Source organism: Candidozyma auris, chromosome 1, assembly GCF_003013715.1.
Source record: "Candidozyma auris chromosome 1, complete sequence".
Taxonomy (NCBI): domain Eukaryota; kingdom Fungi; phylum Ascomycota; class Pichiomycetes; order Serinales; family Metschnikowiaceae; genus Candidozyma; species Candidozyma auris.
The window spans coordinates 1,696,471-1,724,282 of record NC_072812.1 but is presented as its reverse complement, the minus strand read 5'-3'; the positions used below and the strand labels follow the sequence as shown (position 1 = coordinate 1,724,282).

The window sequence follows — 27,812 nt, the reverse complement described above, 5'->3', positions numbered from 1 at the left end:
GTCTTGAAATGAAAGACGAATTTCAAGCTGTGCTGGTTGTTGAACCTTTTCTATAATTTACTTGTCATCCAATCTTTGAATTTCTCCTTATTTTATCAGAAACATCGATGAAGGGGTTATAAAAGAGGACCTTGAAGTTTGACAAAAATGCGTTGAATTTCATTGAAGGCATGGATACTTCAGAACGAAGATTGTGGAGCCATTGACCAAGTAAGGGGGATGAGACCATGAGGTATTGTGAATATTTCAACTAAATAAAGTCCCCAATAGAGTGCCAGGGGGTCTATGTTTTGTTGCTTCCTTCAATTTTTTTTCACTAATCTAGAATGGAAACTTGGTTTCAATGAGATCTATTAATGATTGGTAACGAAGACTCACACAATCTTGTGGTGGGAGTGCTACAATTGCTTGGAGCTTGCAGAAAGTTGGTCTCTCTGGTGTAATAGCTTTGTTTTAATAATTTTATGTGTCGAAGAGAATTCACAAAGTAGTAGGTCCTACAGCATTTTATGGCGGCAAAAGACAAGGTCCCCTCAATACGCCTACCGAAAGTGTGATTAACTTCAACGATATAATTGAGTTTGTTCATCGGCTTTCAGCATTACTGAAGTCAAATCTTATTTGCTAAATTCCTATGAACTTTTTGTACGATTCAAGCGTTGTCCATCAATTGTTCGCAATTGCCTGCAAAACCTCAAGGGTTGATGTTAAAAAGACGCAAACTGATCCGTGAAAAATTCGTTCTTTTTACCAAAAAAGAATATATTTTTCTTTTTATTTTGCAGTGAATTAAAATATATAGCGTAAGGATAGGTTCTTCCTTTGGCCCCATGTTCGTCGATTCCTCCTACTAGTCTCGTGCTGTTGTCAACGTTTCAGTGGTGGGTCTGACGGAACTGGCAGGTGGTGTGCAGCCGCACGCACACTAACCGGAGCCTTCCACCCTCGCGGCACCCGAAGCACAAACATAAAAGGACACACTGACTTCCAGAAATTTTTAAAGGATTATACAAAATGTCTGACTTCACTAAATTCGATGTATCCACATTGGCTTCCTGGAACGATGCCTTGAACAAGGATTTAAACACCCAATTGGGTGCCTCGGTGTTGAGAACATACAACGCCGAAGAGGCACTTATCAACAGGGAGGTGTTCATTCGCAACTCGAACAAGGTGTTCAATACTAGCGTGAAGGTACAAGGTGCCCCTGTGACAAATCAAAAATCAAGTGGTCGCTGCTGGCTCTTCGCCAGTGGCAATGTCTTGAGACTTCCATTCATGGAGAAGCACAATGTCAAGGAGTTCCAGTTCTCCCAACTGTACTGGTTCTTCTACGATAAACTCGAGAAATGTAACTTCTTCTTGGAGAAGTTCCTCGAGTCCATTGACTCCACCGAGGACCTGGACATCAACTCTCGTCTCATTCAGCACTTGTTGGATGACCCCACATGTGACGGCGGCCAGTTCGACATGTTCATCAATGTGGCAGAGAAGTATGGTATGATCCCTCACGAGTTGTACCCTGACGCTTACTCAGCTACTGCCTCAAGAACCTTGAATTTCTTGCTCAAGACGAAATTGAGAGAGTTTGCTCAGGCATTGCGCGTTGCCAAGAAGGAGAATCCTGAAAAGATCTCCAAACTTAAGGAAGATCAGCAAAGGGAAGTCTACAGACTCATGGTTATGTTTTTGGGCCAGCCTCCTCTTCCTGACACAGAGTTGACGTGGGATTACAAAGACAAGGACGACAACGTGAAGAAGTTGACCTTCACCCCGTTACTGTTCTACAAGGACATGGGTATAGACTTGAAGAACTACGTGTCTCTTTTGAACGACCCTAGGAATCCTTACGACACTGTCATTAAGATTGACAAGTTAGGTAATGTTGTGGGTGGTAAGGAGGTCTCGTACTTGAATATTGACATCGATCAATTGGCCAAGTATGCCATCGAACGCATCAAGAACAACCAAGCTATATTTTTTGGCACCCACACTCCAATCTACATGGACAAGAAGAGAGGTATTATGGACGAAGAGCTTTACAACTACAAGCTCATTGATTTCCATGCGTCTCAAGACAAGGCCAGCAGAATTGAGTATAAGCAGTCACTCATGACTCACGCCATGGTATTGACAGCTGTGCACTTGGATGAGCAAGGCAACCCTGTCAGATGGAAGGTTGAGAACTCTTGGGGCAAGGACTCGGGACAGGATGGCTACTACTGTATGGACCATAAGTATTTCAAGGAGTATGTCTACCAGATTGTGGTCGACAAATCTGAATTGCTGGACAGCCACCGAAAGATCATTTCAGAGCAAGCCAATCCTGTGGTTTTGCCACCTTGGGACCCAATGGGTGCTCTTGCGTCTATGCCATGAAGTTAGGTCTCAGGCTGGAAAAATATATGTGCGATTGCAGTTACCCGCACTTGTGCATAAATTCATCTCATGAAAAAAAAAAGTGTAGCATTTTCAAGACCAGCATCTTCTCTTCTCTTCAACTAATTTACTAATCGTATGTTATATCGAGTGACACAAGGATGAAAAAAATTTACACAGACCTGATCTGAATAGGGTTTCGGCCCTGATGCAGATAACCCAATATTGCCTAATAAACTGATGTCAGAATTCATGTTCATTCAAACTAACCTTTTAGTACTTTCAGTTTTGCTATGCGTATCTTGCTTTAAACTCTTCTTTATGTAGATCTTGTGCTCCATCACTAGTCTAGTTGAGTGTTACTGGGAAGTTTTTAGGACTGGCGCTTCCTTGTTAGACGTATTCTTTCTCCTCTTCGCTTTGGCTTTCTTGTCTACGATTACACTAGTGTACACGAGATATATTATTTGAGAATACTATGGAAGAAAGGTGCAAGTTTATTTCTTGGCGGTCAATCTTCTCAAGTAGAAGGCCAACTCCTCACCCTCCAAGATGTAACCATCACATCTACCAGACTGGCCTGGTCTCGAGGAGATGCAAGCGTACAACTTACCAGCGGTGAACTGGTGGTCGACAGCGGCCTCAATCTTGGCAGAAGCAGCTCTGGAAGCCAATTTTCTCTCGACCTTGTGGGATCTCTTAACTTCCTCCTCAGCTTGTTTCTTACCCAAGGTCTTACCGTAGTGGGTTTCGTACCACTGTCTGAATGGGGTAGCATCAATCTGGACGATAGCAGACTTGGTCAAGGTGTTGGTTCTGACCAACTCGTTGTTGGATGGGTGGTAGACGACAGAGGTGATTCTGGTCTTTCTGGCAACACCCTCAGAGGCCCACGAGAAGTTACCGGTCTCAATTCTCAAAGCTCTGAACTTCTGGTTACCACCTCTGGTTCTGACGGTGTGGATTCTCTTAGCACCAATCTTGGTGTTGGCTGGCTGTCTACCTAACTCAAACTTTCTCTTCTTTCTGAACTGAGCTCTTTTGGCACCAGTAGCAGCACGCTTGTGACGAGAGTCTCTAGAAATACCCATGGTGAACTAAATTTGTTAGTATCCTGTTGAGTTTGTATGATCAGAACCGAAAAGACGTTTATGTGGATTTGATATAAGCCTGGATAACGTATTGGAAAAATTGATGTTCAGTTGAATTTGGGATCTAATCCTATTAAGAACAATATTTCGTGGACTTTTTCTGGTTCATTGACAACTGAATTTTCGTAAATTACATACTTCTTGGTTACTGTCTAGTAGGAAGAAAGAAGATATTCAAGTTGCACCTATAAAAAAAATTTTCGCTGGGAGCCAGTGGTGCAGTCCAGCACCATAGTGAGTGGAGGTAAAGGTGTATCACGGGATCAAAGTCAGGTGCTTCATCTCCGGCAGCGGTGCGCCCTTTTAACTATGGAGTCTACCGCTCTATCCTTATGCGCGCTCATCCCTACTTGCAGTGTAGAGCTTGCTCACGTGAAGGAACTACAAGTTAGGGCTGCAACCCTCAAGCAGTACCAGCCAACTGTAACTCACTACAACGTACCACATAAAAGAAGGACAAAGCCCTTTTGAGCTGAAGTCACTGTAAATTTGCCCGACACTTCATAGCTTATTGCTATGTTAGATGCCCTTGGAAATGAGCTTGACTATAAGTGCTGTTGTGATCACATATAGCTGTTCTTCATGTAGGAAACGAATGTGAATCAGCTGCTGATACTGATTTTCATCACAGCGATTGTAAGACTGGTGATGAATAGTTTGCATAGGCGCTCCCAGGGGATAACAAGATATGAGGCGCCTTAGCCCGTTTTATTTACCCTTTGTCATAAACGCAGTGGTTGTGATATCTTGTAGGTTAGAACATCTTGAAGTAAAATGAGCCATTGAGCAGCTCGTGTTGTTTTAGCGAGAAAGGATTATCAATGAGGCCCGTTTTTCTGGAAACTAAGTTGAGCTGATATCTTCCTTATCAGAATTACGAGGACTACAAGCAAGAACCCATGTCAATCTAGAGCTACGGTGGCAAAGTTGGGTGGTTTGAAACCTAGAGTTTGTGGCTAATTGTGTGCATTGAGGGGAAAGAGCAAATAGCGAGCGATGAGCAATACCGTACATTTCACAATTAATGCATCATCATGCAATTCAGTCAAGGTTGCGTCTGGTGAGTCCAACAATCGATTCCTTGTTTTTTAGTATGTCCGGTAATGAAGCATTATTTCCCATATGAGCTTCTTGCGTCACAATGAGGCTAGCACCAGCCCCTAATATGTGATCACTCAGTAAATCCACTAGTTCCACGTGAGAAATAAATGCTAAAAGATTTATTAAACTGAAATTGATTATTCTATCAGAATTTCCACACTTGAGCACAGTATATCTGCTCGCCTACCGCAGGAACAACTTTTCTATAGGCCGCAGAGGCTTAAAACCGACTTGCCGATCTCTTTCATAAAAACAATGGTCACCAATGTCGCCCTTACTTCTAGAAACCAACAAGCATTTAAAACGTTTTGGTGGGGTAGCTAAGGCACCCATGTGATGGTGACCCTCAAAATGGCTGCAAATGGGATTCCTGCATATTCCCGAGCGGATTTCGAGAAAAGCTCATCAGTGCTCATCGAAGGGTCTTGGAGTCACCCACAGAATCTCATGGAGACAGTTACAGTGTACGATGAAATAGAGATAGAGGACTTCGTGTACGATCCCAATACAGGCCTTTTTCAGTACCCCTGCCCTTGTGGCGACAAGTTCGCCATTCTGTTAGACGATCTCAAGGATGGCGAAGACATAGCAGTTTGTCCCAGCTGTTCGTTAATGGTACGGGTCATCTTCGAAGAGGAGGACTTGGTGGATTTTGAATAATCATGAAAGCGAAACGATTACGTGAACAATGTTGGACGAAACATTAAAAAGATGTTTGCATTTGTAACGATTCGTCTTGGGATACGTCCGGCCACGGTTTCGGCGGACAATGTACATAGCAAAACTTGGGAAAGGTGATTTTTTAGGGAAAAATCTCGACTATGCACTCACAGGCTCTCATCATGCTCAATTTCCCGGTTCTGGAGTATGGCTCATGTGGCTATAGATCTTTAGCTTGGCCCAGCTCACACCGCAGGATGTCGTACTCCCCAAACAGAATAAACAGCATGTGTCAGGATGAAATGAGCAATGAGGCAGGATACGTGGCCTTTGGGAAGAATATTATTTAACGACAGATAATAAAAGAGCAACAGATACAGGGTGATTTTTACCCATAAGCGTAATGTTTATGCCCCGGTGAATCGGAAGCGTAATGAAACCATTCATGGCTCCAGGACTTCTGCAGCAACACCGCAGCACGGCAGATTAGATTTTGTGACTCTTTGCACGATGTGGATTGGGCGCCAGGGAAGCCTAGGGACCCTTTTTTGTAATTGTAGTAAGTTGAACCGGTGCTGCTGTAGGAGGACCCCTGGAATAGATGTAGAGTTATCTTTGTTCTGCACCACGAAGGCCATGTAAGGGTGAGATCCCATTGCAATCAACGCCGCTGCAAGAACAAATCCGGTGCTTGGTCATCGCTTCTCTCCGTAAGCTAATTGAAGGCTTTTTCTGCTATCTCAATTTTTTTCTCCGTGGCAGTAGCTCTCCTCAAATCTTTACTGTGAAGCGGCCGCTCTGTTAGGCGCGGTGCAGGGCCTTGCGCTCTGGGGATTAACCAGTGCTCACTGTGGGAAGGATCTAAACGGTTTGGAGTGGGCCGAGCAGAAGTGGGGGTCCCACCTAGTCAAAGTCGAGGAGGGATCGGCGCCTCGAGCCGGTCGGAGGTAACGTTGGTGCCGGCCAAGCACAAGAAATGTCAATTTCACAAAACAAAAGAAATCAAGGCTACCTCCTCCATCGGGAGTCCTGGCTGCGAAACTCATCCTTGTAAGAAGACTCTCTACATGAAGGGGGCGTTGGTTCCCCTCTTGTGCGGTTTTCCCAGCGCCGGTCATGCTATTGTCTGACAAGAGCAATCGTGCTGCCGGATGATTTTTGGCAGAGAAAACGCTTCCAAAAATTAAGAGGTACATCATGACGTGAGTAGAGGGGGCCCACCTTGAGAGGCTTTTTCTCATGTTTGCCCGAGCCAAAGGCGTTCTATTCGGGGTGGTCGCAGTATCTGGCGCGAGATAGACAGTGCATCTCGCGAGGCTGGTGACCCGAAAAAAAATAGCACAACCGCCGCCATTGCCTCTTGAAACAATTGCCCTGTGCGTGTAAGTGGAGTAGTAGTGGAGTAGGTTTCAGCTTTCTCTGGCATGGCCTTGGAGCCAGCTTCGACTCGGAATTGTCAGTCTGCCTCGACACATGGCGCTTTGGCGCTCTGCCATCCACAATAGGGTGGTGTGTTCGCGAACCGGTCGGCTACTAATCGGCTGTTTGTGTCAAACAGCACCTCTCCCGGGTTCCATTCATTTTTCCAATTGCTGGGTGCTCTCTATTGTCTAAGCGACTATGGGAGAGGGGGGAATTGTTTACAGCCAAGGTGTGCTTTGTTCGGCGAGAGGCGAGAGATCCTTGGAGGGTTTTCGAGCCCAGCGAAAAAGTCGGCGGAAGGTTGGAAACGCTCTCGCCCGAGGAGCCGTTTGTGCGCACCGCCCAACCTAAGGTGACACCAAAACGACGCCTGATGTAACCACCCTCTGACCCCTCCACCTGGTGAAGAGGGCCGCCCACTGGGTCACAACCGGAACCAACCACAAGTGCCGCAAACCGGTTTTTTTGGTGCCGATCATTCGCTCCACAGATTTCTTGTTCAGCGCAGCAGGGGTCCCTGTTGTTTCTCCACCCTGTGTTTTCTTGTCTACTTGCATTGGCCTCCCTTGTTCTCGTAGATTGCCGCTGCCTTATGTCCTGGAATAGTTTCAGGGCGCCCCAGCCGACGGTTTTGTGCGATTCCGGGGGCCCTGTAGTGCGCCAAAAGTGGCTGCTTCCACCGACCCACGACAAAAAAAAATAAAACCCACTGGCCTCAGTGCGTCGTACCGCCTTGCCTGTGTGCCTTGCCCTATAAGAATTTTTGTCTGTTCTCATCACCTAGCCTGCGTGGCAGCCGGGCTGCATGGCCTCGGATTCTGGTACCGTTTTTTTCGGTGTTTCTTTGGTGCTGCCCATGCCACTTTCTGTACTCTCATGCCGCTGGGCCCCAATCACAATCCTCAGTGCCGGCAGCCTTTGTGAAGCAAGGTGTGGTATGCGATCGATTGATCTGACCTTTATTTCATACAATTGCATTTTTTTTTTTCGGGCTCCTCTCTCTCGTCATTATCTGTTACCTCCGTTATTCGCTCCATGTTTTGCGCTTTCGTGGGACCTTGTCATGCTAGATATGTCCCACAGATCTTCCCTTCCCTGAATGTTGCGTGTGGAAGGTCGTTGACCAAGTCACCGACGCAGAGGCATATTGTGCCGCAGATCACTGAATAGTGACATCTATCGGCGTTTGAACACCAAGTCTTCATTTTGGCCCACTTTTGGCGCCCGTTTCAACCCGCACGTCGAACGTTATATTTTGGCCATGTATCGTTTGGTGGTTTTATTTTCTCTCCGTTTAGTTCGTTTTTAGCCGCCCTGGCGTGTGCTCATGCGGCCGGGGCCTGCCTCAGCAACATTAGCCGGGCACTGATTTTTTTACATCGAAACACTGCTGACAGGAATCTCTGGCCAAATTCGAGGAAATCACCCCCAAATGCGACCGCTCCAATAGCATCCGAACACAAAGCGCCTCGTATGGTTTGTGCCTTCCCTTCGGTATCTCATAAGCCGAGCCTCTCGCCGTCACTCATGGGAAAAAATCTTGAAGTTGGGCCTTGTATTGTCCCAATGGCATGTTAGCAAAGGGCATGTACAACCAAAAAAAAAAATTGAGTACTAAGAAAAAAAGTTAAAAAAAAATAAATAAATAAATAAATAAATAAAAAAATTAAAAACCAAGGGTGCAGCGATCGATACTCTAGTTCTTGTTCTCTTTCAAAGCGAGACGGCCCTTTAAATCCGATTGAGGCCAATGTTTTTTGCAGGTTGAACTTTTTGGCCTCTTGTGGCTCGGTATCCACACATCACCCTGGGGTAATAAGAGCCTACATAGTACAGTACGTGCTAAATCCATATAACAGCCTCTTCATTTGGCACCAATCGTGGATCGTTATGGCTGGTGCTTCTCTCTTACCTTTCTTTTGCCCGCCTGCATGACTTTCTCCTTTAGTGCATTGGAATTATTCGCATATATATTGTTTAATTGCAGACCTTTTTTCTGCTCTCGGTGGTGCACAGTTTAAAGCCCGTGAACAGGTCCAAGTCAAATTTACCACCTTCCCTTGTCATATATTTTACAAAGGTGAAATCCTTCCTTCGACTTTCCCTACAACTTCATCCAAAGCAACGCTGCCCTTTTAGAGTCATCAGAATATTTTGCTTCTGATCCTTTTCATCTTCCGTCCTCGACCCTCGGTAATACTTCCCGTTTCGTGACGTCGAAAAGACGGTTTCCCGTTTGCCAACGCTGGTCTGCCAACTTTCCTTCTCTATTGAGTTAAGGACCTGTCTACCGTTGAGTCGAATACTCCTCGTGTTACCACTGACTAAACATCTTGACCTCAAAGGTTTGTGTGAACCCATAATTTTAACAAAACTACGAAGCTCATGAAATCACTAATGGTTCTGAACATGAAAGGCACTTCTCCCGACTTTGATAAGGATTCTTATAACAAACCGCCAGTAGCGCCGCCAAATGCTCGTCGTGGGCCCTGGCTGCCTGAAGAAGATCGTCGACTCATGTCCATCATTGCCATTCAAGGGCCTACCAACTGGGTCCGCATTCTGGCTCTGCTAGGCACTCGACTGCCAAAACAGTGTCGTGAGCGTTATCATCAGAACTTGAAGCCTTCGCTCAATAGAAACCCAATTACTGCAGAAGAAGGTGCTCTTATAGAGCAGCTCGTGGCTAAACACGGCAAGAAGTGGGCTGAGATTGCCAGGCATTTGACTGGAAGAAGCGATAATGCCATCAAGAACTGGTGGAATGGTGGTGCCAATCGTAGGCGGAGAGTTAGCCACGTCGCTGCCCAGAATTCCGACCAGCAAACGCAAGCTTCATCTAGTACTCTTTCCAGTACTCTGAATGTCAACTCGGGCTACAATTCATCTGGGGGCACCGCCCCCAATTCTGCGCCAGTCTCGGCACCGGTGTCGAATTCTGGCCTGTTTTCCCATCCTTCTATGACTCAGTTCCCTCACTTACGTCCACAACTTGCCCAGTCTGTGTCACCTCAAAGGTCTCGCCAGAACTCCTTCAGTTCCATACCGCCTCCTCCAGAAGGATATGGTACCTCTCAGTACCCAAAGGTGCCACAGCTCTCCCAAATTTCGTTCAACACTTCCATTTTTAGCGAGCTGGAAAAACGCAATCATACTAACCTTAATGGAGTTTATTCTACTCCAGGCCATTTTACACATCTTTCTGCCGGAAAGAACCCGATCCGCCTGGCTAGTATTGATCATCCAACACTCCCTCCGTTGTTGTCTAATTTTAACAAACGTAACGTTGAAGAGGATCGTCGTCATTCCTTGAATACAACGTTGCCTCCGCCTACTCTGCCTGCTCTGTACCATCAACATTCCAATTTGCACCCTCCCAACAATAGCTCATACAATCTGCCACCTCAGGGAGGTGGAAACAGCAGTCATGGTGAAAGTTCCTTCTACAGTCTGCCAGTGTCACACGTTTCTCGTCAAAATTCGTTGTGCCATGACTATAAACATTCTTTTGCATTGCCTCTGGCAACGTCAAGCTCCCATCCTCTGAGACGCTCATCGATAGCGCCAGACTTGTTCCCTAATCCCATGGCTGGCCATGGGCATGGGGAAATGTGGGTCAAGCGTAATCAGCTGCTGATTCTGCTTCATTCTCCATCAATAGCGCCAGTAGCCTCGAATCCAAACCGCCTTTCTGTGAGCAGTTTCCTGGGACTACTGGAGCAGGGCAAAGGACAGAGTACCTACAACGGTCCAAATGGAGCAGTTGCGACTGGTACTGGCGTATCCTCCTCCTCAAATAGCACAGCTGGAGGCTCGGGGATGCCATCGGGTATTCCGTCTTACAAAAATTTAGTTCGCAGCATTAATAGCACCCCGATCCCTGAGGATAAAGACCAGGACGCTGCCGAAACTGACCGGATCAAGGTGCTGAATCTCATTGAGTGAGTCTGTAGTATAATGTCATATTGACTTCGTCGTTACTTATTATTGGCTTGCCTAAAGTCAGGCTCGCGATTTTGTAAAGCTGTAGCGCTGCCTCCTTGAGCAAGTTGGCACAAGAATATCATTCGAGTGAAGACTTCATACATGCTTCAACTGGCTGTGATAACACAAACGCATTGTACTTTCTGGAATGGACGAGTGGAAGCAGCTAGGTTACTCATTGGCGCTTGTAATTGGGACATTACGCGTTCCTAACCGCAATGCCACCATCCAAATGTGGAATGTTTTAAAATAGATTTCCATACCAAGAAGCGCAATTTCCACCTCACGTCAACGTCGCTTAGCTTGATGACATTACACAAAGATGCCCATCATACACCTTGCGCCAACGCGCCAGGCTAGAGTTGCCGTACTTATCCGTGGGTCAAGTAGCTGGTAATAGCCGTGTGCCGACGACTGCAGTGTTTTGGACTCGTCTAGCCCGTTCTTATCTATTTTGGATCTAGATATTACTTCATCGGGTGAAACTGTGGTAAGCCGTTACACAATGAATCGTCGCTGAGTCACCACTTGAAGCTTTTTGATGAGAATCGGTCTCGATGATTGGATACGGCCGTCACATAATTTGCCCGTTACGACGCCGGAAAAAACGCTCATGTGGAGCAAGCATTGGCACTAAACCACGATACGCATGTGTGGTTTGTGACACTACGTGGAATTGCACAGACTTCCACTGCGAGCGTACTAGATTGAGAAAGAAAAACTTGAGTCCATATAACCTGAGTCTATCACAAGCTAGAATGAGTCGTTTCTATTAATAAATTTCTGACCTGGACGCTCACTTGACTTTTAAGGCCTGTGAATCGGTTGATCAGCTTTTTGAGCCTGTCCTGTCTATGGGGTCTAACGTCTCAGTGCATTATCTGAGAAAAGAATCCTCGATGACATGATCTTTCTTCCCTTGATCGGCAATAGAGTACTTATTTTTGAGATAGATGACATCAAAAAGCTAAGGGAAGTAGGCATTGTTGGGGTTCTTCTGGGCACACTTCCCAAAGCTCCTCAGCAGAATGTGTTTTTGGGTGTACCTTTGCAACTCAGCATATATGAGGTTCTTTGGCTTATTGATAACGGCCATGCAAAACTAATAGATAGCAAGGCGTATCATAAAATGCTTATGGAGGGATCTACCCCTCAGCAAATCAATGAGGGCAACAAGGTCCGTCTAGCTGGACCTTCAAATTCGCATTACGTGATTACCCCAAACACACTGCCTAATAAACTCGATTTAGACATGAATTCCTTTGAAGTTTCAAGAGATGAATACCTCATGCGTCAGCCAATCTTGCATGAAAACTTTGCAAAGAAGTATAATGCGTTCTCCAAGCTCCGAAGTATGGGACATTATCTAATGCCTGGTCTACGATTTGGAGGCACCTTTGTGAGTTACCCGGGAGATCCCTTGCGCTTCCATTCACATTTAATAGTAAAGTGTGTGAAGCCAGATGAGGAAGTGAACCTCATTGATCTTGTCACAGGCGGGCGTTTGGCTACTGCTGTCAAGAAAGCTTGGGTGCTTGTATCGGAGGAACCTACGAGAGATGACTCCATTGATGCATACTCCATAGAATGGGCAGGTTTCGGATAGCCCGAAGAAATGTATTTGACGACATAGTGAGTTGATCTCATAATTTTTACCAAGCCGTAGGAACTTCTGGAAGTTGCCCGTGGTCAGTACCATTGATATTTTCTATCTCAGTAATTAATTCATTGATTTCACTCCAAGACGTTGCATCGTCCTCAAAATCAGAATGATCGTAAGTGATCTTTCCATGAGCAGCATCCACTTTACGCTTGTAAGTAAATTGTTTCAGAGGACCCTTGACCTGGATCTTGTATCTGGTTGTCATACTTCCATCACCGTAATTGCCATCTGCTCGACCGTGGAAGATCGAGGTTCCATTTTGAGCAATGCCGTTTGCCATAACCCTTTGGTCATCAATGTCTAAAGTAGTAGCGAGAGAATACAAGATTGAGACATCCAAATCGGACCCATTTGTCAACGTCTTCTTATTTGTAGAAAGAACGAGCGGATAACTCAACGACACGTTCGTCAGGTGAATTCTGTCCTCCTCGTCATTTTTGTTCACAAGTAAAAAGGATTTTGCATTGTGGCCAGTGTGAACCACCTGTTGTCTGGCACCCAGGTTGAGGTACAGTTGCACGTTCGAAATTTCACCCTTGGTGAACAGACTAGCAAGAGTGCTCAATGTTGATCCGTCCTTTAATTTCAAGGTGAGCTCACTCGTCAACTGAGCTTCCAAAATGCCATTGACTACTTGCAGCAAGAAAACTTTTGTACCAAACGAGATTTGGTTTCCCCTCGTCCTGTTGCCAATGTGGACAATTTGACCGGATCCCAGTACCACATCCTTGTTCTCATATGTTAAAAGATTGACACCAGTAATCCATCCATCACCAATTCCAGAGTGCTGACCATACACCTAGTCTAAGCCATTGCTGACATCTATGGCTATGGTGTGATTACCCTCTTCCCAAAGCAATGGCAACAATCCGGATATATCAACGTTGAGACCAGGAAGGTCAAAGGCGTTGATTGCCACGACGGGAGACCAAAGTGAAGGTGAAATACCACCAGTGAAAATGAAAGGCTGCTGAGTTTGTGCAGCAATCTTCTTGCCATCGAAGTATACATTCACGATACGCAAAGGTCCATGGCCCAACATCTCGCCTGCAGTAGACTTGAATATATCAGTGTACTTATCTAAGACGTTGCTGTACCAGAATTCTTCATCGCCATTGCCACTGGCAAAAATATCTAACTGTAATCTGGTAGTATTCTTAGAGACCTGGGGCAACGTCAATTTAAGCTGTTGCTCGCCAGATAACGTGACGATAGGGGGTGTTTTGGGGTCGCTTTGTTTAATCAATGGGTAGATATTGTCAGCGGGCTTTCTGATGTCAAAGAACTTATATCTCGCGTCATTGGAAGAGGTGTCGACGATGACCTGTCCAAACTCTGCGTCATTGACCGTGTCATCGAAGTAGAAATCGGCATATAGTTCGACATGAGGCTTGCCATTAATCAGGTCGTTCACGACATTGTCTAATTGAAACAAAATTCCATTCCCTTGTTGAAACAAAGCAAGATACTTCGACACATCCTTGCTGAAGACAGAAAACACCAACAGTCCGCCAGGCTCAATAGTGCTGGTCCTCCAGATCTCCGCCCCTCCAACATAAAGATGTGCCAACCTATCGTACTGCACTCCCGTCACATTGGTGTATAATGTCAACACAACTTTGTTGAACTCCACGGGTGGAGGTGAGTAGCTCAAGTACAGAGGGTCTCCCCACAGGGCAAAGGTTTTGTTCACCAAAAGCGCTCTATGCAACGACGTGCCGTATCTATCACTAGGAACAAATGGATATGATACCTCGATGATCTCATTGGGAGCCTCCTGACCGGCAAGAAAGACTCCGGCACTAGAGCTGATTCTGCTTGCTCTATTGCCATTGACAAGACCTGGATTCAATCTAGGAGAAGAAAGTTTCAGGAAACTGTGAAGAGCAAGAACTGTGGTCACCGCAATCCAAACGTAGGCACTAATAAGTCTCCAATTCATTTGCTTTTCCTCCTTCTCTTTCTCAAAACCCGCTTTCTCCGACTCAAATTCGACTTCTGGCCCTTCCATTGGGACCCTGGAGGCGCCATATATAAGGCGATTCCACACGGAATTATCGCGAGCTAAATGTTTACTCATGTTTACAGCGGTTTGTTTACCTTTTGATACTTGAGTGTAAGGATAAACGCAATGCCATGTAACCGCGTGGGTGTATTCCTTATCTCCTTTATATTCACCGTATGTAGTGCAGAGAGGCGGTGATGAAGCGCAACGGTCCCGACGTTCGGCTACAGGTGCCTGTCAAAGCCAAACTAGTCAAAGTGCGCGTCTGTGACACCAACATAAGAGAAATCGAAATCACACAAAAACTCCCTCTAGACGACCTTCGCTTGCTTGTTGTCCGGCAATGTGCTCTAAGGTGCGGTAGAACAATTGCTCTATGTGACGAAGGAGCTTGGTCTCTCGATCCCCCTCTGTTCTAGAATGATCCTCGTCCTTGAGATTGGCGACATTATTGCGTATCAAATCGATTAGGCCGTTAACATACCGCGCGTCAATGAAGTAGTTCCCATAAACATTGAAAATCACGCACAGGTTGAGAATTTCTACAAAAAGCCTCAACAGAAGGTAAGGATCCATGCACGAGTCGGCCACTCTAAGCGCCTTCTGGAGGCATTCAAGTACCCTCTTACCGTCCTGGTAGAGCTGTACATCATTAGCCTCGGTAATCTGCGTTTCATCATTTTGTTCACTTTCTTTGTTTTGCTCTTTATCTTCATCTGTAGTAACATCTGTAGTAGATGATTTATCCTTCTCTTTAGGTTCACTTGCATCCTTGGTCGCGTCGCCATCCACTGAGGCAACTGTGGGTGACGGGCCCTCGATAAGTAAATCGCACCACCACCACAAGTGAGCGCATTTGTAAATGGCACGGCATTGGTCATGTTTCTTTAACAATTTGGAACCATAAAGTGTCACTTTGGTGATCAAAGCCTCGTAGTTTTTTTTGCTGAAATACCTCAGAGTAGCCAAAGCGTTGGCAATTGACAACACCAGTCGGTATGCCACAGAGCCTCCCATCGGATCCTGGGGGCTTGGTGCATGCTGAGGCGCTTTGTTTATAGAAAGACTCTCTTCATAAACGACAAAAGTCTGTTGGAATAATTCGAATGCTATATTTTCTTGCTTGAGTTGATCTGCAACGGTTGCAGCGTTCAAATACAATCTCAAAATGAGCTCCGCATTGTGAGCCAGGTGATGTTGGTATAATTCATCAATGATGATGGATAAGTTCTTGAAGTTATTCAGAAGAAATGATCCTTTGTCTTTCTCATTACTTGCCTTGGATCTGTATCCCAAAAGTCTTAGGCAATTGGTAATCTGACTGATTAAAGCAGGATAAGTGTGAATCGTATTCTCCGCACACTTGCTCAAGTACCTCTTTTTCACATAGAGCAACGCTGATAAGGTCTTCAGGGTGTCCTCGAGTCGAATCAAATGTAAACATCTGCAAAGCTTTTCTTGTCTTTCCATGAATTCCTCCGTGACAACCTTGTCTCCACCATCGAGTTTGATTGTCTTCTTAATTCCTAGATCTTTTTGGGTGTCCACTTTGAAATCTTTCTCTTCTATGATGATTGTTAGATACGCAAAAACATCATCAACTTCTTCAAACGTACTTAAAGTCTCTTGCTCAGGCAGGTCAAGAAGTTTATCTATGATGACAAGGGAAAGTTGCTTCTTGAAATGTAATTCTGGTATGCGCTCAAATAGTTGACGGAAGTACTCTATTTTCAATAACTCCTTGATTGATTTTAGTTCATTCACAGGTGCAGCCAAGAGATCATACCACAAGCTAGACTCGAATCGTTCTCTGCTCTCTTGATCGCCCAGCTTATGTTTCTGCAATGTTTGCATAGCGAGCTCATAGATTTTATTCAAGTTGGCGTAGTTATCCGGTTGAAAGTTGAGAGTGAGCTTGATAAGAGATTGGAGAATCAGGCAGATCTCGTCGGCCGAAAGGGAAGGCTGTAAATTATCAATTTTATCATAAAACGTCCAAAACGACTCGAAAATGGGGTCTGCCGAGTCGGACAAACTTGGTGGTTTGTTCTTCTCATTTCTGCCTGTGGAACCAATCTTATTGGTGGTTTGATTCAAGTCAGTCTCAAATTTCAAATTCATCACAAATCTGTCCACCAAGTTTGATACCAAGTCTGACTTTTTGAGCGCTGGATGTAATCTCAAGAAAACATTATTAAGCAAGTCGTCAATCGTTGCAAAATGGTAGCTATCTGGGAAAATCTGGATCAAGACATCTATCAAGTAATTCTGAGCAAGCGAGTCTTTACATTGAATAATTTGCTCTGTTATGACGGGATAAATGGATTCTTTATAGAATTTTTCACCGAAACCTTCCTTCCCGTTTGAGAAATCGTCTATTGCTTGAGAGAGTCGTACCAAATTGGAGCCCACTAACACCTTTAGCTCTTTCCTCTCCTTGTATCTGAGACCGCGTTCACTAGAATGGCCCTGGTGCTGGAGACGAACCCAGAGCTTATTCATCTCAATAAAATTGGTGATAAGAAAATCAACGGTATCCTCAAAGTCTTCTTCCGTCTCTAGCGGCAAGAGATCCTTGGATCTTTGTGAGAGGTAGTTTCGCAAGAACAAGCCTCTTATGGGATGTTGGACTCCCTTGCACATCTCAATCATATCTTTCATGAGTTCTTTGGCACTTTCGTTATTCGTAGACATCAACGTTGTGCCAATGACTATCATCAAGTACAAGCGTGGCACGATATTCCCCAGGAATTGAGCAATCTCATATAAATCTGCCAAAAACGGCGTGTCTTCTTTTCTCTTCTGCTTCCTCTGATGCGACTGCTTCAAATACGACGCAAGGTATTCTAACGAATCAAACACTGCAATGTATAACTCATAATATTCTTTAGGTGAGAGCTGTGAGGTTCTCAACTCATTTAGGAAATTCATGCAATGCTTCAACGCCTGAAGAAGATTGCCCTCTGCAAGACTATCCTTCATGCTCTTCGAATGAATCTTGATATTACTAAGACATTGCTGAACATTTGCGTTTCTTGACATTTGGATGTGGAGTGCTTATAGGCTTGATTAGAGAGACGTAGAGGTGTTATCTGAGGAAGTGCATCCGTGCACCATCACTATCTTACAAGACTCAGTTTCTGAACCACCGAATCCATAATTTGCTTCAGAACGATCCTTTGGTTTTTTTCCTTGGTCGAGAACGGTATGTAACTACCTTTTTTGCTAGAAGGACTTTATAATTGATTTTATAGATCGCATTTATTTTTGCATGACTTGTGTAATTCTGATCAGTGGCTGCGAAAAGCTGTTCTATTCTGACGTCACGAGGCAAAAACACAAAGTATCATATGTCTCCAGTCATTGAATACAAAAAAAAAGGGGTCCCGATACAAAGCCAACTTTAGAGGATAAAGGAGGTTTGCCTACCAGCGTAAACCAAATCAGTTTCCGCTGTTGTATGCAAATGGGGTACATTAAATGATTCCGTTTAGCAGTAGATGTCTAGTTTCATAACCCACGGCCGCCTGGAATATAAATACTCTCTGCAATGTACATGTCGGCAACAATATTCCATGTGTGTTATTCGTATATATCGTAAAAAGAGAAAGTCATTAGTATTATGCAACAAGTAACAAAACAGGTTTTGATTAGTTCTTGTCAAAACCACTTAAGTCGTGGATGACCATACCTGCAACAGCAGCAGAGATCATCGTCGACACGAGACCGCTGAACAATGCAGACCAAATCTCTTTGGAGATGTCACTGGACCTCTTACCCTTACTAAGAGTGTTCAAGACACCCAAGGTGATACCCATGGAGCCAAAGTTGGCAAAACCACAGAGTGCATATGTGGCAATCAAGTTACCTCTGTCAGACAACTGATTGTATGGGGCTTCGTTTACCAACATATTGTAAGCCACATATTCATTCTGCATGAATTTAACGGAAATCAATTTCGAAATATTCAAAATTTCGTCTCTTGGCACACCAAGGAAGAAAGTGGCGGGGTAGAAGATATAACCAAAAATCAAGTCTAAAGTCAACTCTTTGATGTTCCAGAAACCACCAAACCAAGTCAAAATTCCGTTAATCAAGGCAACAAGGGCAATAATACACATACATTGAACCAACATGGTGGCTGCAGTATAGAGACCCAATGTAGCACCTTCGGAAAAGGATTGAAGAACATTCCGAGGCTTCTTGTTTGGGTCTGTTTCTTCCGGGAACTCTACCCTACCTTGTGACAATGGAACTTCTGTCTCGGGAAATCTCAATTTGGAAACTGCAATGGAACCAGGAATAGACATAATACATGAAGAGACCAAGGCTTGTGCGTTCAACCCCAAACCAATATAGCCGACCAACACAGCACCCGAGATTGTGGAGAAACCCGAAGTCATGACTTGATGCAATTCTGCTTGAGTGAGGAAGGGTAACAAATCCTTAATTAAAATAGCGGACTCACCAATTCCAATGAAAGGAGAAGCGGAAGCGGTAATAGCTTCAGCACCAGAAATACGAAGAGTCCAGAAAAAGAATTTGGCAAACTTACCAATAAACCACTGGATCACACCGTAGTAGTAAAAGATGTGAACAAAAGCGACGAAAAAAGCCACAGCAGGTAAAACGGTAAAGAAGAACATACCAAGCTGCGATACCTCTGCATTGGTCAAGAAAGCAACACCATCCTTAGCAAAGCCCAACAACTTTCTCGCCAAGAAGGAAATGAAATTGAAAATATCATAGCCCGCCTTTGTACGTAAAACAAAAAGGGCAATGATATATTGCATCAACATACCACCAATGACGGCGTTCCACTGGATCTTGGATCTGTTTTTCGAGGTAGCATACAACCCAATGATGGCTACCACCACACCACAGAAAGAGATCGCTCTGTCTTTTCTCTTTGAAAATTCGATCTCCTCGGGCACAAATGTACCGAGCAAAACCACGCCAACAGTGATGGTGGCACCAACCAACAATCTTCTGGGTCTAGTGGTGAGCACCCTTGTATAAACGATGTCGGTGGCCCAGTTCCACACCTTAGCAGCGTGATGGTATATGATGTAAAGGATTCTGCAATGCCATGATATCAAACGCACCATAAGCATACCCCAAAGCACAGTGGGGATCAACCATTTGTGTCTGTGCTTATCTTGAATGATGATGGAAAGCCACCATGCGGTGAAAAAGCATCCAACAAGAATGTCAACAGCAAGTCTCCAGTAAGGGAATCTAGCCTTCAATCTCTGCCATTTCGTGAGGGAGCTGGAAGAGCCCTTTTCAGATATGGAGGGATCGCTGTGATCATCGAATCTGATCTCGCCATCCTTCTGCTCTTCGGTCACCTCTGGCCGAGGAGACTGCCGGGATTCGATGTTGGACATACCTGTTTAGGATGCAAAAGACTCCGTCAATAGGGTCGATTAAAAGTATTGGAGTAAAAGCCAAACGCACAGGTAATCAGAAACCTGGGGAAATAAAAAAAATTCAAGATTTCAAAACGCTTATAAAGCCGAGCCCAGACCAATGAAGATAGCGCACTAAATTTTTATACTCATGAGAAGACATTGAGACGCACGGAACCAGAAAAAAAAAAATGCCCTTATCTATGCGCACCTTCATCTTAAGTTTCTTTTTTCTAATTTTTTTTGCTTCAAGGGCCGCACCGAATGTCGCCAAAGCCTCCAACACATTCGGCTACGGAAACATTGCGGAATGCACCAGTTTCAAACTGACAACTGACCCATTCCTAGCTTAAACGATTGCAATTTCAACGCTTCCATCCTTGTTAGATGGCGCACACTCCCGCCTTCGCTCCTTGTGCAAGAACGGAGGCGTCTTACGACGATTTTCGCCCCTTACCTGGTTGGCTCGCTTCCCTGCTTCATGCTTGTGCAGTGCCAGCCTCAATTGCCTTGTTGCATTTCTTTGGAACGCCTTGTCAAGTCTCCACTCTGCGCAAACGTTGCCGCATCATGACAAGCCCCATCAGGAACCCTTCCGGCGGAGTTGTCAATGCTCCACTACAGACTTTCCATTCCGTCGTTAGGCAGTGGAATTCTTTGGTTGACTTGGCAACTGCCTCGGCAAACAATACTTACTTCAGCACGAATGAATCGTCTAAATTTTCCACCTCTCGTTCTCTTGCCGTGAGAAGAAACCGACAGACGCACAAATTCTGAACTGCACTAGATGCCTTTCAGCCCACGCATTAGGCAAAAATCGATGGTGTGCGAAGCCTCTGTGCCGACTCTGCCAAAGAGTACCGGTCTCTCCTTCCACGGTGCCTTATGATGGTGTGGATCTCTGGGTACTGATAAAAATAAATTGCATTTTGCTTTATCTTATCACTGCTACTTTTCATCCGAACCGTACTTTTCTCGGTTCTCCACAATGTAAGTAGGGTCTATCTCGTTACTTAACCCCATCAACGTCTTCATTATCGCCTCTGTGGTGCCTATCATAGGTCTTATCACAATCATCGGCGATGTCCGAGCAACAGATGATAACTGCTCTTGTAGATTTTCTGCTCGTCTGAGTTCTTCTGATAAGCCCGCTATTGTTTTTTTTGTACTTTTCAAGTTTTTCCCGAGCGATTTGTAGGCATACTTTAGACCCTCCTTAGTGTTTACGGGCTGGTTGGAATACAAGCTAACCATTTTTTGCGCAAGCTCCACCTCTTCCTGATCCAATTCCTTGTCTTCGTCACTGCAAGAGCTATCCTCTTCATTTGTATCGAGAATCAATACTGAAGGCTCCATATCATCCAGATCTACGTCATCTTCCTCTAGAACGTCGTCCATCAGCATGACCGAATAGAGTTTCTCATCGGATTGTGAATCCTCACCTAATGGTACATTTTTCTTCATCAATTGTGAAGCCTGTAATAGATCTTGCTTCTGGTTCTCTTGCTTCAAGGTGCTGAATTCGTTTGATAATCTCCTCGAAGGTTTCTTTTGCTCATTTGGTTTGGACTTTTGTCTTGCTCGATGGCCTTCACCTCCCACATATTGCTCCAGAGATTCTAGTATGGTTTGTGTTCCAGACACAACTTTCACTCCAAGTTTCAACAATTCATATGCAGTGGTTTTTGTAAATGATTTTGTGCCCTTTTGAAAGCTTTTCATAAGCTGTCCATTTCTTTTGTATTCTTTCATGGGTATGGTGACAAGATTCTTGAAGCCCTCTCCAATATTAATTAAGGACTTAACTGGCGCGAGACCTGACAAAAGACCTGCTATTTGGTATTTTTGGATGTAGGGCACATATATGTCTTTCAAAACCAATCCCAATTTTGGGAATCCCAAGATACCGTATGCAACAGTTTTCGCAAGTCTCAAGTCGGCGGAATCAAGAATGAAAAGGTTCGCAAGCTCAGCACCCTGGCCAGCTCTAAATCCAGAGTAATTCATGGCCTTAGGTTTATAGTCAAACTTTAGCCGAATTGGGCTTATTTCAAGTTTTTGTACAAATATAGGCTCGTCCACAGGTAAGTTAAATCGGTTGTCTCTGAATTGGAAGAAGCGGCCCAAAAACATTAATGTATCTTGATCGACAAATAGACGTAAAGGCAACAACTTAACATTCATAAGAACCTCAGTGTATGGCATAGTCGGTTCAGGCCTGACATTAAGTATGCTAAATTGAAGCATATATGTCCCCACCTCCCGCTCACCTAGAACGCTCATGTAAGTGAGAAATTTGTTCCAGGTTGATGAGGATACATTGTCATACATCGTGAAAGAGTCAAGTCGCACCTCGACTTGGTTAACAAGCTCCTTATCGATACCTTCTGCAGTTGCATCTACTCGAGGATCACGATTAGTGAAGTTCTTGACATAGACCTCAACATTCTGCACATCAAGAGATACTTTATGGCTTCCTGATCTTTTCAACCTGAGGTCTTTGTAGTGCTTCTCGACGTCAACATTGATATTTGGATTCAATGCTTCATCCATAGCCCTTTCTTTGTTGACAGCTTGCATCTCAGAGTTGATGTTGCTCACTAGACTGCTCATCTTGGAGTCTTCTGGCATTCCCAAATAGATGGACTGAAACAAGGTCTCACTGATTTCTTTTCCGTCTTCGTCTTCGTATTCTTCTTGTATGTTATCGATTTCGTCCAGAAATCTCTTCGTTGAGTCACATCTAGTTGCCTTAGTAGATTCCCGAGAGGACTTCTTCCGTTCAGCCTTTTTCGATCGTATTTCCATAGCCTTCTTTTCCATGTTCTTGACCGCTTGTCGCAACGATTTTCTGGTCAGTTTCCAATCATAGCCGTCGTAGAAATACAATCTGGCTTTGGTAAGATTAACTGCAATGCTCATAGGAAGGATGGCAGCATCGGTTTTCCGATCTTGGTCCCGAAAATGCTCATCTACGATAGTAATATCACTTAAGCGCAGGCTAATGCCGTCTTCACAGCCAGTCAGGTCTTCAGTTCGCGAGTGAGTGGAGGACGTATCATAGTAGTATGATTCAGCATCTTTAGTTGGTCTTTGAGGCATCGGCGGGGGAGTACACAAATCACCCGTGGATATACTCATATTTTTCTGAACCTCATTAATTTGGTCTCTGAGGTCTGTCGGCCATTGGAAACCCTTATCAACATGGAAGCGGTATTTCTCGTGATTCTTGAAAGTGAGTGGTACCTTAAGATCATTGAACAGCTGAATCAAGGTTTGAAAAGAATCTGCACACACTTCAACAATATGTTCATCTGAATTGAGCTTTATGTCCAACAATGGAAGTTCCCCACGGATGCCGAGCAGATCGTTTCTAGCTTTGACGCTTTTTATATCAGTATTGACTGTTATACCAACATGGGATGAATTAATGTATCCGCATTGCAAAAAACCTCGTTGACTCATGTAATGAGTCATACTCACTTCTTGGGAATGCTGTGTAGGATTTCTGAGATTTCTCCAATCATCAATAAGGAATAGAGATGAATTTCTAAAGGAACTTTTGACATAAAATTGCTCCTTGGCGAAGGTAAAATCAGAGCTACCTTTCTCAATCGCTATGCCAATTTGACTTGGAAGCCTTCCTGGATGAAGACCGAGAACAAAGTCGTCAAACGAGAATCGAAGGTCGAATCTTTTTTTTTGAATCGTTGCCAGTGATGGAGATGTCGCCTGCGCTAGCTCCTCAGCCGTATGCCCTTGAGAAGTACGTTCGAATAGTTGCATCCAGTGCGTATGATAGTCTATGAGAAATTTTCGAACGGTAATATCTATTGTAGTTCCCTTGTCATTGCTATCATGATGCATGATTAATGTAGGAGATGTAGATGGTAGACATTGAAAAAGCATTTCCTTGATCTTGGCATGCTCATTGATTCGGAAGATCTCGGTTTGTTTTGCAATACCACTGCTTATATCTCCCCATTTGGTGAATTGAACTTTGGTACTTTGAAAAACCAAGTCACCAAATCTAGGAAATAGACAAACTAATGTGAGAGTTATGGATGAGATGTGGATGCTGAAGGATACACTAGGCTTCGCATCGACTTCTTTAAACGACGATTTTTGTTTGACTCTTCCGAAGCGTTCGCCGACGTAAGCCAGCTGCCCAAGAGTACTAACGTTGACAGATTTGGGGTCTTTCGTCAGGCGATAACCATTTATGGAAGAACTTGTCATTGCATTCACTTTCGAGCTCCGCGACTGTATCCCCGATACAAATGTTCTCACTTTGTCTCCCAAATTCTTTAGTTTATCAGCAGCTATAGAACCCACAATTTCTTCGATATAAATATTCATCGATGATGTAACCTTATCCTTGCGGAAAAAGGGACTAGATGCGCTGGTATCAAATTTTGTTATAGTGACGGGTTGCGTCTCGAACCGAACGTCTGGGATCGTAAACAAACGATCCACACTTCCATTGATGTGAGACTCTACTGTGACACGCTGTATACGAAGATTATCGACAGTCGTGTTAAATGAAATAGGGAAAACCTTGCAAATCAAAGACGAAGAATCAGAAAGGCAAAATTCGACATCAATAGAGGATGTCTGGAAAATTATCTCACTTCTGCCATCCGACTGATTTGGCTTTGGAATCATACTCTCGACACTGAATTTCGTTACATTTAATCGTCTCAATTCTGAAAGTAACGCAGTGATGTTTTCACGTACCTCTTGAACCGCATCGAAGAAATTGAGGAGGTACAGTAAAGAATCACAGTGTAACCTTATGGAAGCACGTTTGGAGAGCAACACTGTGATCTCTGGATTATTAGGTCTCTCTGCAGCCTTAAAGTATTCGAATCTGACGTCAGCTCGTGTGGGCAAAGCCCTCGAGGAGGGCTCAAAATCAAGGCCACTTGGTGTCGAAGTAGATTGATCAACAGTATTCACAGAGTCAAAGTTGAAGAGTTCACTCTCTTCACCCTTGATTATTCTCAAGATTCTTAGTTTCTCGACTCCACCGAAGGTAAGCGTTTCATCCTTTTGCTTCACGTTGATATTTGTAGCCGCAAAAGTAATATCATCTGACGTAGAGGCAAAGTCACCCTTATCATTTATGGCAGAAGTGAGGCTTAAATAGAACAGTCCAATTTGTAATCTATCGAACACAGGACCAGCCTCTTCTATTGAATTTGAGAACTCGTTTGAAGAGGACTCTTTATCCTCGTGTAGCGACAGTCGCACCGCAGGCTGATTACCGGAAAGTGCCAGCCGACGAGAGGAAACATGCTGCTTGCGAAGCTGATGTAGTTTCAGGCGGCAGGTTTTGGCAGTGCAAGCTGCAATTAATGAAATAGTTGGCGCTATGGGGACAGCAGCCAGACGCACAGTATCCACTTTTACTTGTAACTTTGTCAAGGGAGACAAGCCATCAAAGCTGACATCCATAAAATCAACGAAAAGAAGGTGAACTGAAGGATCTCCTTCGTGAAAGGAGCTCTCATTTGGTTTGGAAAAGCTGTGGGCAGTGGCACTCATGTACACAGAGCTGGCTTCTTCATGAGTGAAGACAGTGCTACTCATCAAAGAATCATCAGCTGAATCATCTTCGCTGCTTCGCTCGAACTGATCCTCACTCTCAGACTCAGATCTTGGACGATCAGTTGATTTCTGTACACCATGCCCTGGTTCGGTATTTGGATCAAGTGTAGACACTCTAATTGCTTTTATTTTCAAGGAGTGTTGCTTATTTGTGGTCAGAAATGAAATGCTTTCTATAGATACAAGTAGATCCACGGATTCTGTGATTATTTTGATGTTGACATCAGAAATCGTCACCTGGATCCTCAGTAATGCGATTTCCAAAGCTCTTGACATGACGCCTCCCAATGCACTTGGTCGCCTTTGAGAAGTCGCTGACTGGTGACTGGGTATGCTTGAGCTGTTGCTGGAAGACTCTGGGTCGGAGTCAGAGTCGGACTCAGATTGTAGTGCGCTGGCACTGCTCTCCGGTAGATCGCCTTCGAAAATAACAGTATTGGCTAGGTTAGCAGTGCTCTGTGCCAACAGCATCAGCATGTTCTTGATATCCCCGTCAAAGTCATCAATATTAGTAGCAAGCACTAGATCCACCCCAGTTATATTAAGGTTCACACCTCCGACAACTCCGCCTTTCACCTCTACCTGCTTGAGCTCTCCAAAACGAAAAGTACAGCCAGGTAGTTTGCCCACCTTCTCCGGATCAAGCGAGACGTCCTTCAATTGGATGTTGCTGAGGGAGACTTCCTCAAGGTTCGGGAGATCTATCTCAGAGAACAACAGGAGCTGCTGTAGAATATATAGAAGCAAGCGCTTCTGCAAATTTTGAGGCATCCATTGGGGTGACATGGCATAAAGTATGCTGATTTTGAAATTGCTTTTTTAGGTTAACAGGGGCGGTAGTCTCTCTGGGAGGAAGGTGGTGCTTAAGATTAGTAGCTCACACTCCTGCCATTGCGCGATTAGATATATCTTATCTACCTTACCTACATACATGGATCTAGTTGCGAGTCTGTGGCTGCAGATGCTATCATTCGTATAGAGCTAAATTTTGTCAGTTATCTGGTCCTACCACGGTAACCAAACGGCTGGGGTCTCCAGTTGGTGAATTCGGGAAACACTAGCGAACCTTCATTCAGCAACGTCTGCACATTTGCTGACATTGGTACGGGCTGTGGAGTTGGCAGGTCGCTCAATCTTTGTTTCTTATTGGAGCTTAGGATTTCGTCTAGAGTTGGGGGCAATGCAAACTTATTCTGTGACAGTGTACTAGCAACACCACTTGTATCAATTCCTTGCAAAGCAGCTCTTATTTCTTTCATTAGAAATGAGGAGTTCTCTAGTAGACTTAGGTGAGTGTCTATGCTGGTCTTGATATTGTCCAGCATAATCTGATCCTTCTCCGTACTTTTCTCTAAAATCTCCCGCAATAAGTAACGCACCCAGGATATGGCTTGCAGCTGTTCCAGCTCAGAGAATCTGTAGCTCGAGTAGTCTGAGCTGTACTGAATAAGGAAGCAAAGCAACTTTGCCTGAAAGTCAACACCCAATTCTTGCAATAATGGCCCGTATATTTTCACAAGGGTCTTGAATTTTGCTCTTCTTGACTCTTCCCTGCCTCTTATATCAGTGTATATGAGAAAGTTGAAAATCAATTCTTTCGCAAGCTTGCTCTGAAACTCTGGAATACGTAGCCCCAACCTGAGTGATTTGAAGATTGTTTGATACTTACTCAGTATTTCTCTATCTTCGCACTGCAGAGGCGTCACATCGACATCCTGCTTCCTCAATCGCTTGTATGTTTTCAAGTCAGTGGAGATATTCTCAATCAGAGTGCTTGCCGGGCTGTGGTAATCGCCTCTCTCGCACACTGCTTGATTCTGTTCAATCATCGCCCAATAATTCTCGTAAAGCCACGACTTTGCTTCCAACGCAATTTGTCTCAACCTATCCAAAGATGGAAGCCCCTCGTGAGTGGCCATGTGTCGTATCTCCACAAACGAGTACAGTAGCCCAATCTCTTTCGCCAATCTCAGCAAGGGCAAAGCCACTGACGCCTGCTGAAACGGGTCCAAAAGTCCGTTTACTAGTCTTGTCATGGTCGAGCAGTATGCGTGGCGAAGGGGCTCATGATCCATTTCCCCCATCAACTCCAAGTTCACTAGTGCTGCTGTAGCATCTATCGCGTGAGGTAGCTTTCCTCGAGTTTGCAAGACCTTCACCAAGTTGAGTGCCAGTCGCTTTACTGAGACGCTTGTAGCACCATAGAAGCACTCTCGTAGTCGAATGAGCTCTAGATTGTCTCTATACGGGGTGATTACCCTCCCTTTAGTGCTCATGGACGGTGTGTCGGCAGCTCACGATGGGCAGAGGAGAGTGCAGGAGATAGACGTTCGCCGCCTCCACTGTTGAGGTGGTGCAGTCGCTAGTGCCTGAGGTGGAAACATATCATTTAGTGTCGTGGTAAAAGAAAATTGTTCTTCTTCATT

At 44.6% G+C, this 27,812-nt stretch overlaps 8 protein-coding genes across 8 annotated transcripts; 3 read left to right on the top strand and 5 right to left on the bottom strand. All coding sequences in view use genetic code 12, as the record gives it.

The window, feature by feature from the left end:
• Positions 1-1,014: 1,014 nt before the first annotated feature.
• Positions 1,015-2,379, top strand: CJI96_0000793 (bleomycin hydrolase; the record flags this gene model as incomplete). Its single annotated transcript, XM_029035041.2, has 1 exon — positions 1,015-2,379. One exon carries the CDS (start codon positions 1,015-1,017, stop codon positions 2,377-2,379), a length of 1,365 nt encoding a protein of 454 aa, XP_028890283.2.
• Positions 2,380-2,876: 497 nt separating this feature from the next.
• On the bottom strand, positions 2,877-3,977 carry RPS8A (40S ribosomal protein eS8; the record flags this gene model as incomplete). Its single annotated transcript, XM_054702030.1, has 3 exons — positions 2,877-3,476; positions 3,669-3,678; positions 3,973-3,977. 3 exons carry the CDS (start codon positions 3,975-3,977, stop codon positions 2,877-2,879), a joined length of 615 nt encoding a protein of 204 aa, XP_054558005.1.
• Positions 3,978-9,122: 5,145 nt separating this feature from the next.
• Positions 9,123-10,658, top strand: CJI96_0000791 (uncharacterized protein; the record flags this gene model as incomplete). The annotated part of the gene is made up of 1 exon (XM_029035039.2): positions 9,123-10,658. One exon carries the CDS (start codon positions 9,123-9,125, stop codon positions 10,656-10,658), a length of 1,536 nt encoding a protein of 511 aa, XP_028890281.2.
• A 943-nt stretch (positions 10,659-11,601) lies between these two features.
• On the top strand, positions 11,602-12,303 carry CJI96_0000790 (tRNA splicing endonuclease subunit SEN34; the record flags this gene model as incomplete). Its single annotated transcript, XM_029035038.1, has 1 exon — positions 11,602-12,303. One exon carries the CDS (start codon positions 11,602-11,604, stop codon positions 12,301-12,303), a length of 702 nt encoding a protein of 233 aa, XP_028890280.1.
• Positions 12,304-12,349: 46 nt separating this feature from the next.
• On the bottom strand, positions 12,350-17,407 carry VPS35 (retromer subunit; the record flags this gene model as incomplete). The annotated part of the gene is made up of 4 exons (XM_054702029.1): positions 12,350-13,093; positions 13,181-14,378; positions 14,850-15,930; positions 15,982-17,407. 4 exons carry the CDS (start codon positions 17,405-17,407, stop codon positions 12,350-12,352), a joined length of 4,449 nt encoding a protein of 1,482 aa, XP_054558004.1.
• Positions 17,408-18,015: 608 nt separating this feature from the next.
• On the bottom strand, positions 18,016-19,755 carry CNT (Cntp; the record flags this gene model as incomplete). Its single annotated transcript, XM_029035035.2, has 1 exon — positions 18,016-19,755. The coding sequence occupies one exon, from the start codon at positions 19,753-19,755 to the stop codon at positions 18,016-18,018; it is 1,740 nt and encodes a 579-aa protein (XP_028890277.1).
• Positions 19,756-20,724: 969 nt separating this feature from the next.
• On the bottom strand, positions 20,725-26,172 carry SPO72 (Spo72p; the record flags this gene model as incomplete). The annotated part of the gene is made up of 1 exon (XM_029035034.2): positions 20,725-26,172. The coding sequence occupies one exon, from the start codon at positions 26,170-26,172 to the stop codon at positions 20,725-20,727; it is 5,448 nt and encodes a 1,815-aa protein (XP_028890276.2).
• Positions 26,173-26,381: 209 nt separating this feature from the next.
• LAS1 (rRNA-processing protein LAS1) lies at positions 26,382-27,662 on the bottom strand (the record flags this gene model as incomplete). The annotated part of the gene is made up of 1 exon (XM_029035033.2): positions 26,382-27,662. The coding sequence occupies one exon, from the start codon at positions 27,660-27,662 to the stop codon at positions 26,382-26,384; it is 1,281 nt and encodes a 426-aa protein (XP_028890275.1).
• Positions 27,663-27,812: the final 150 nt, after the last annotated feature.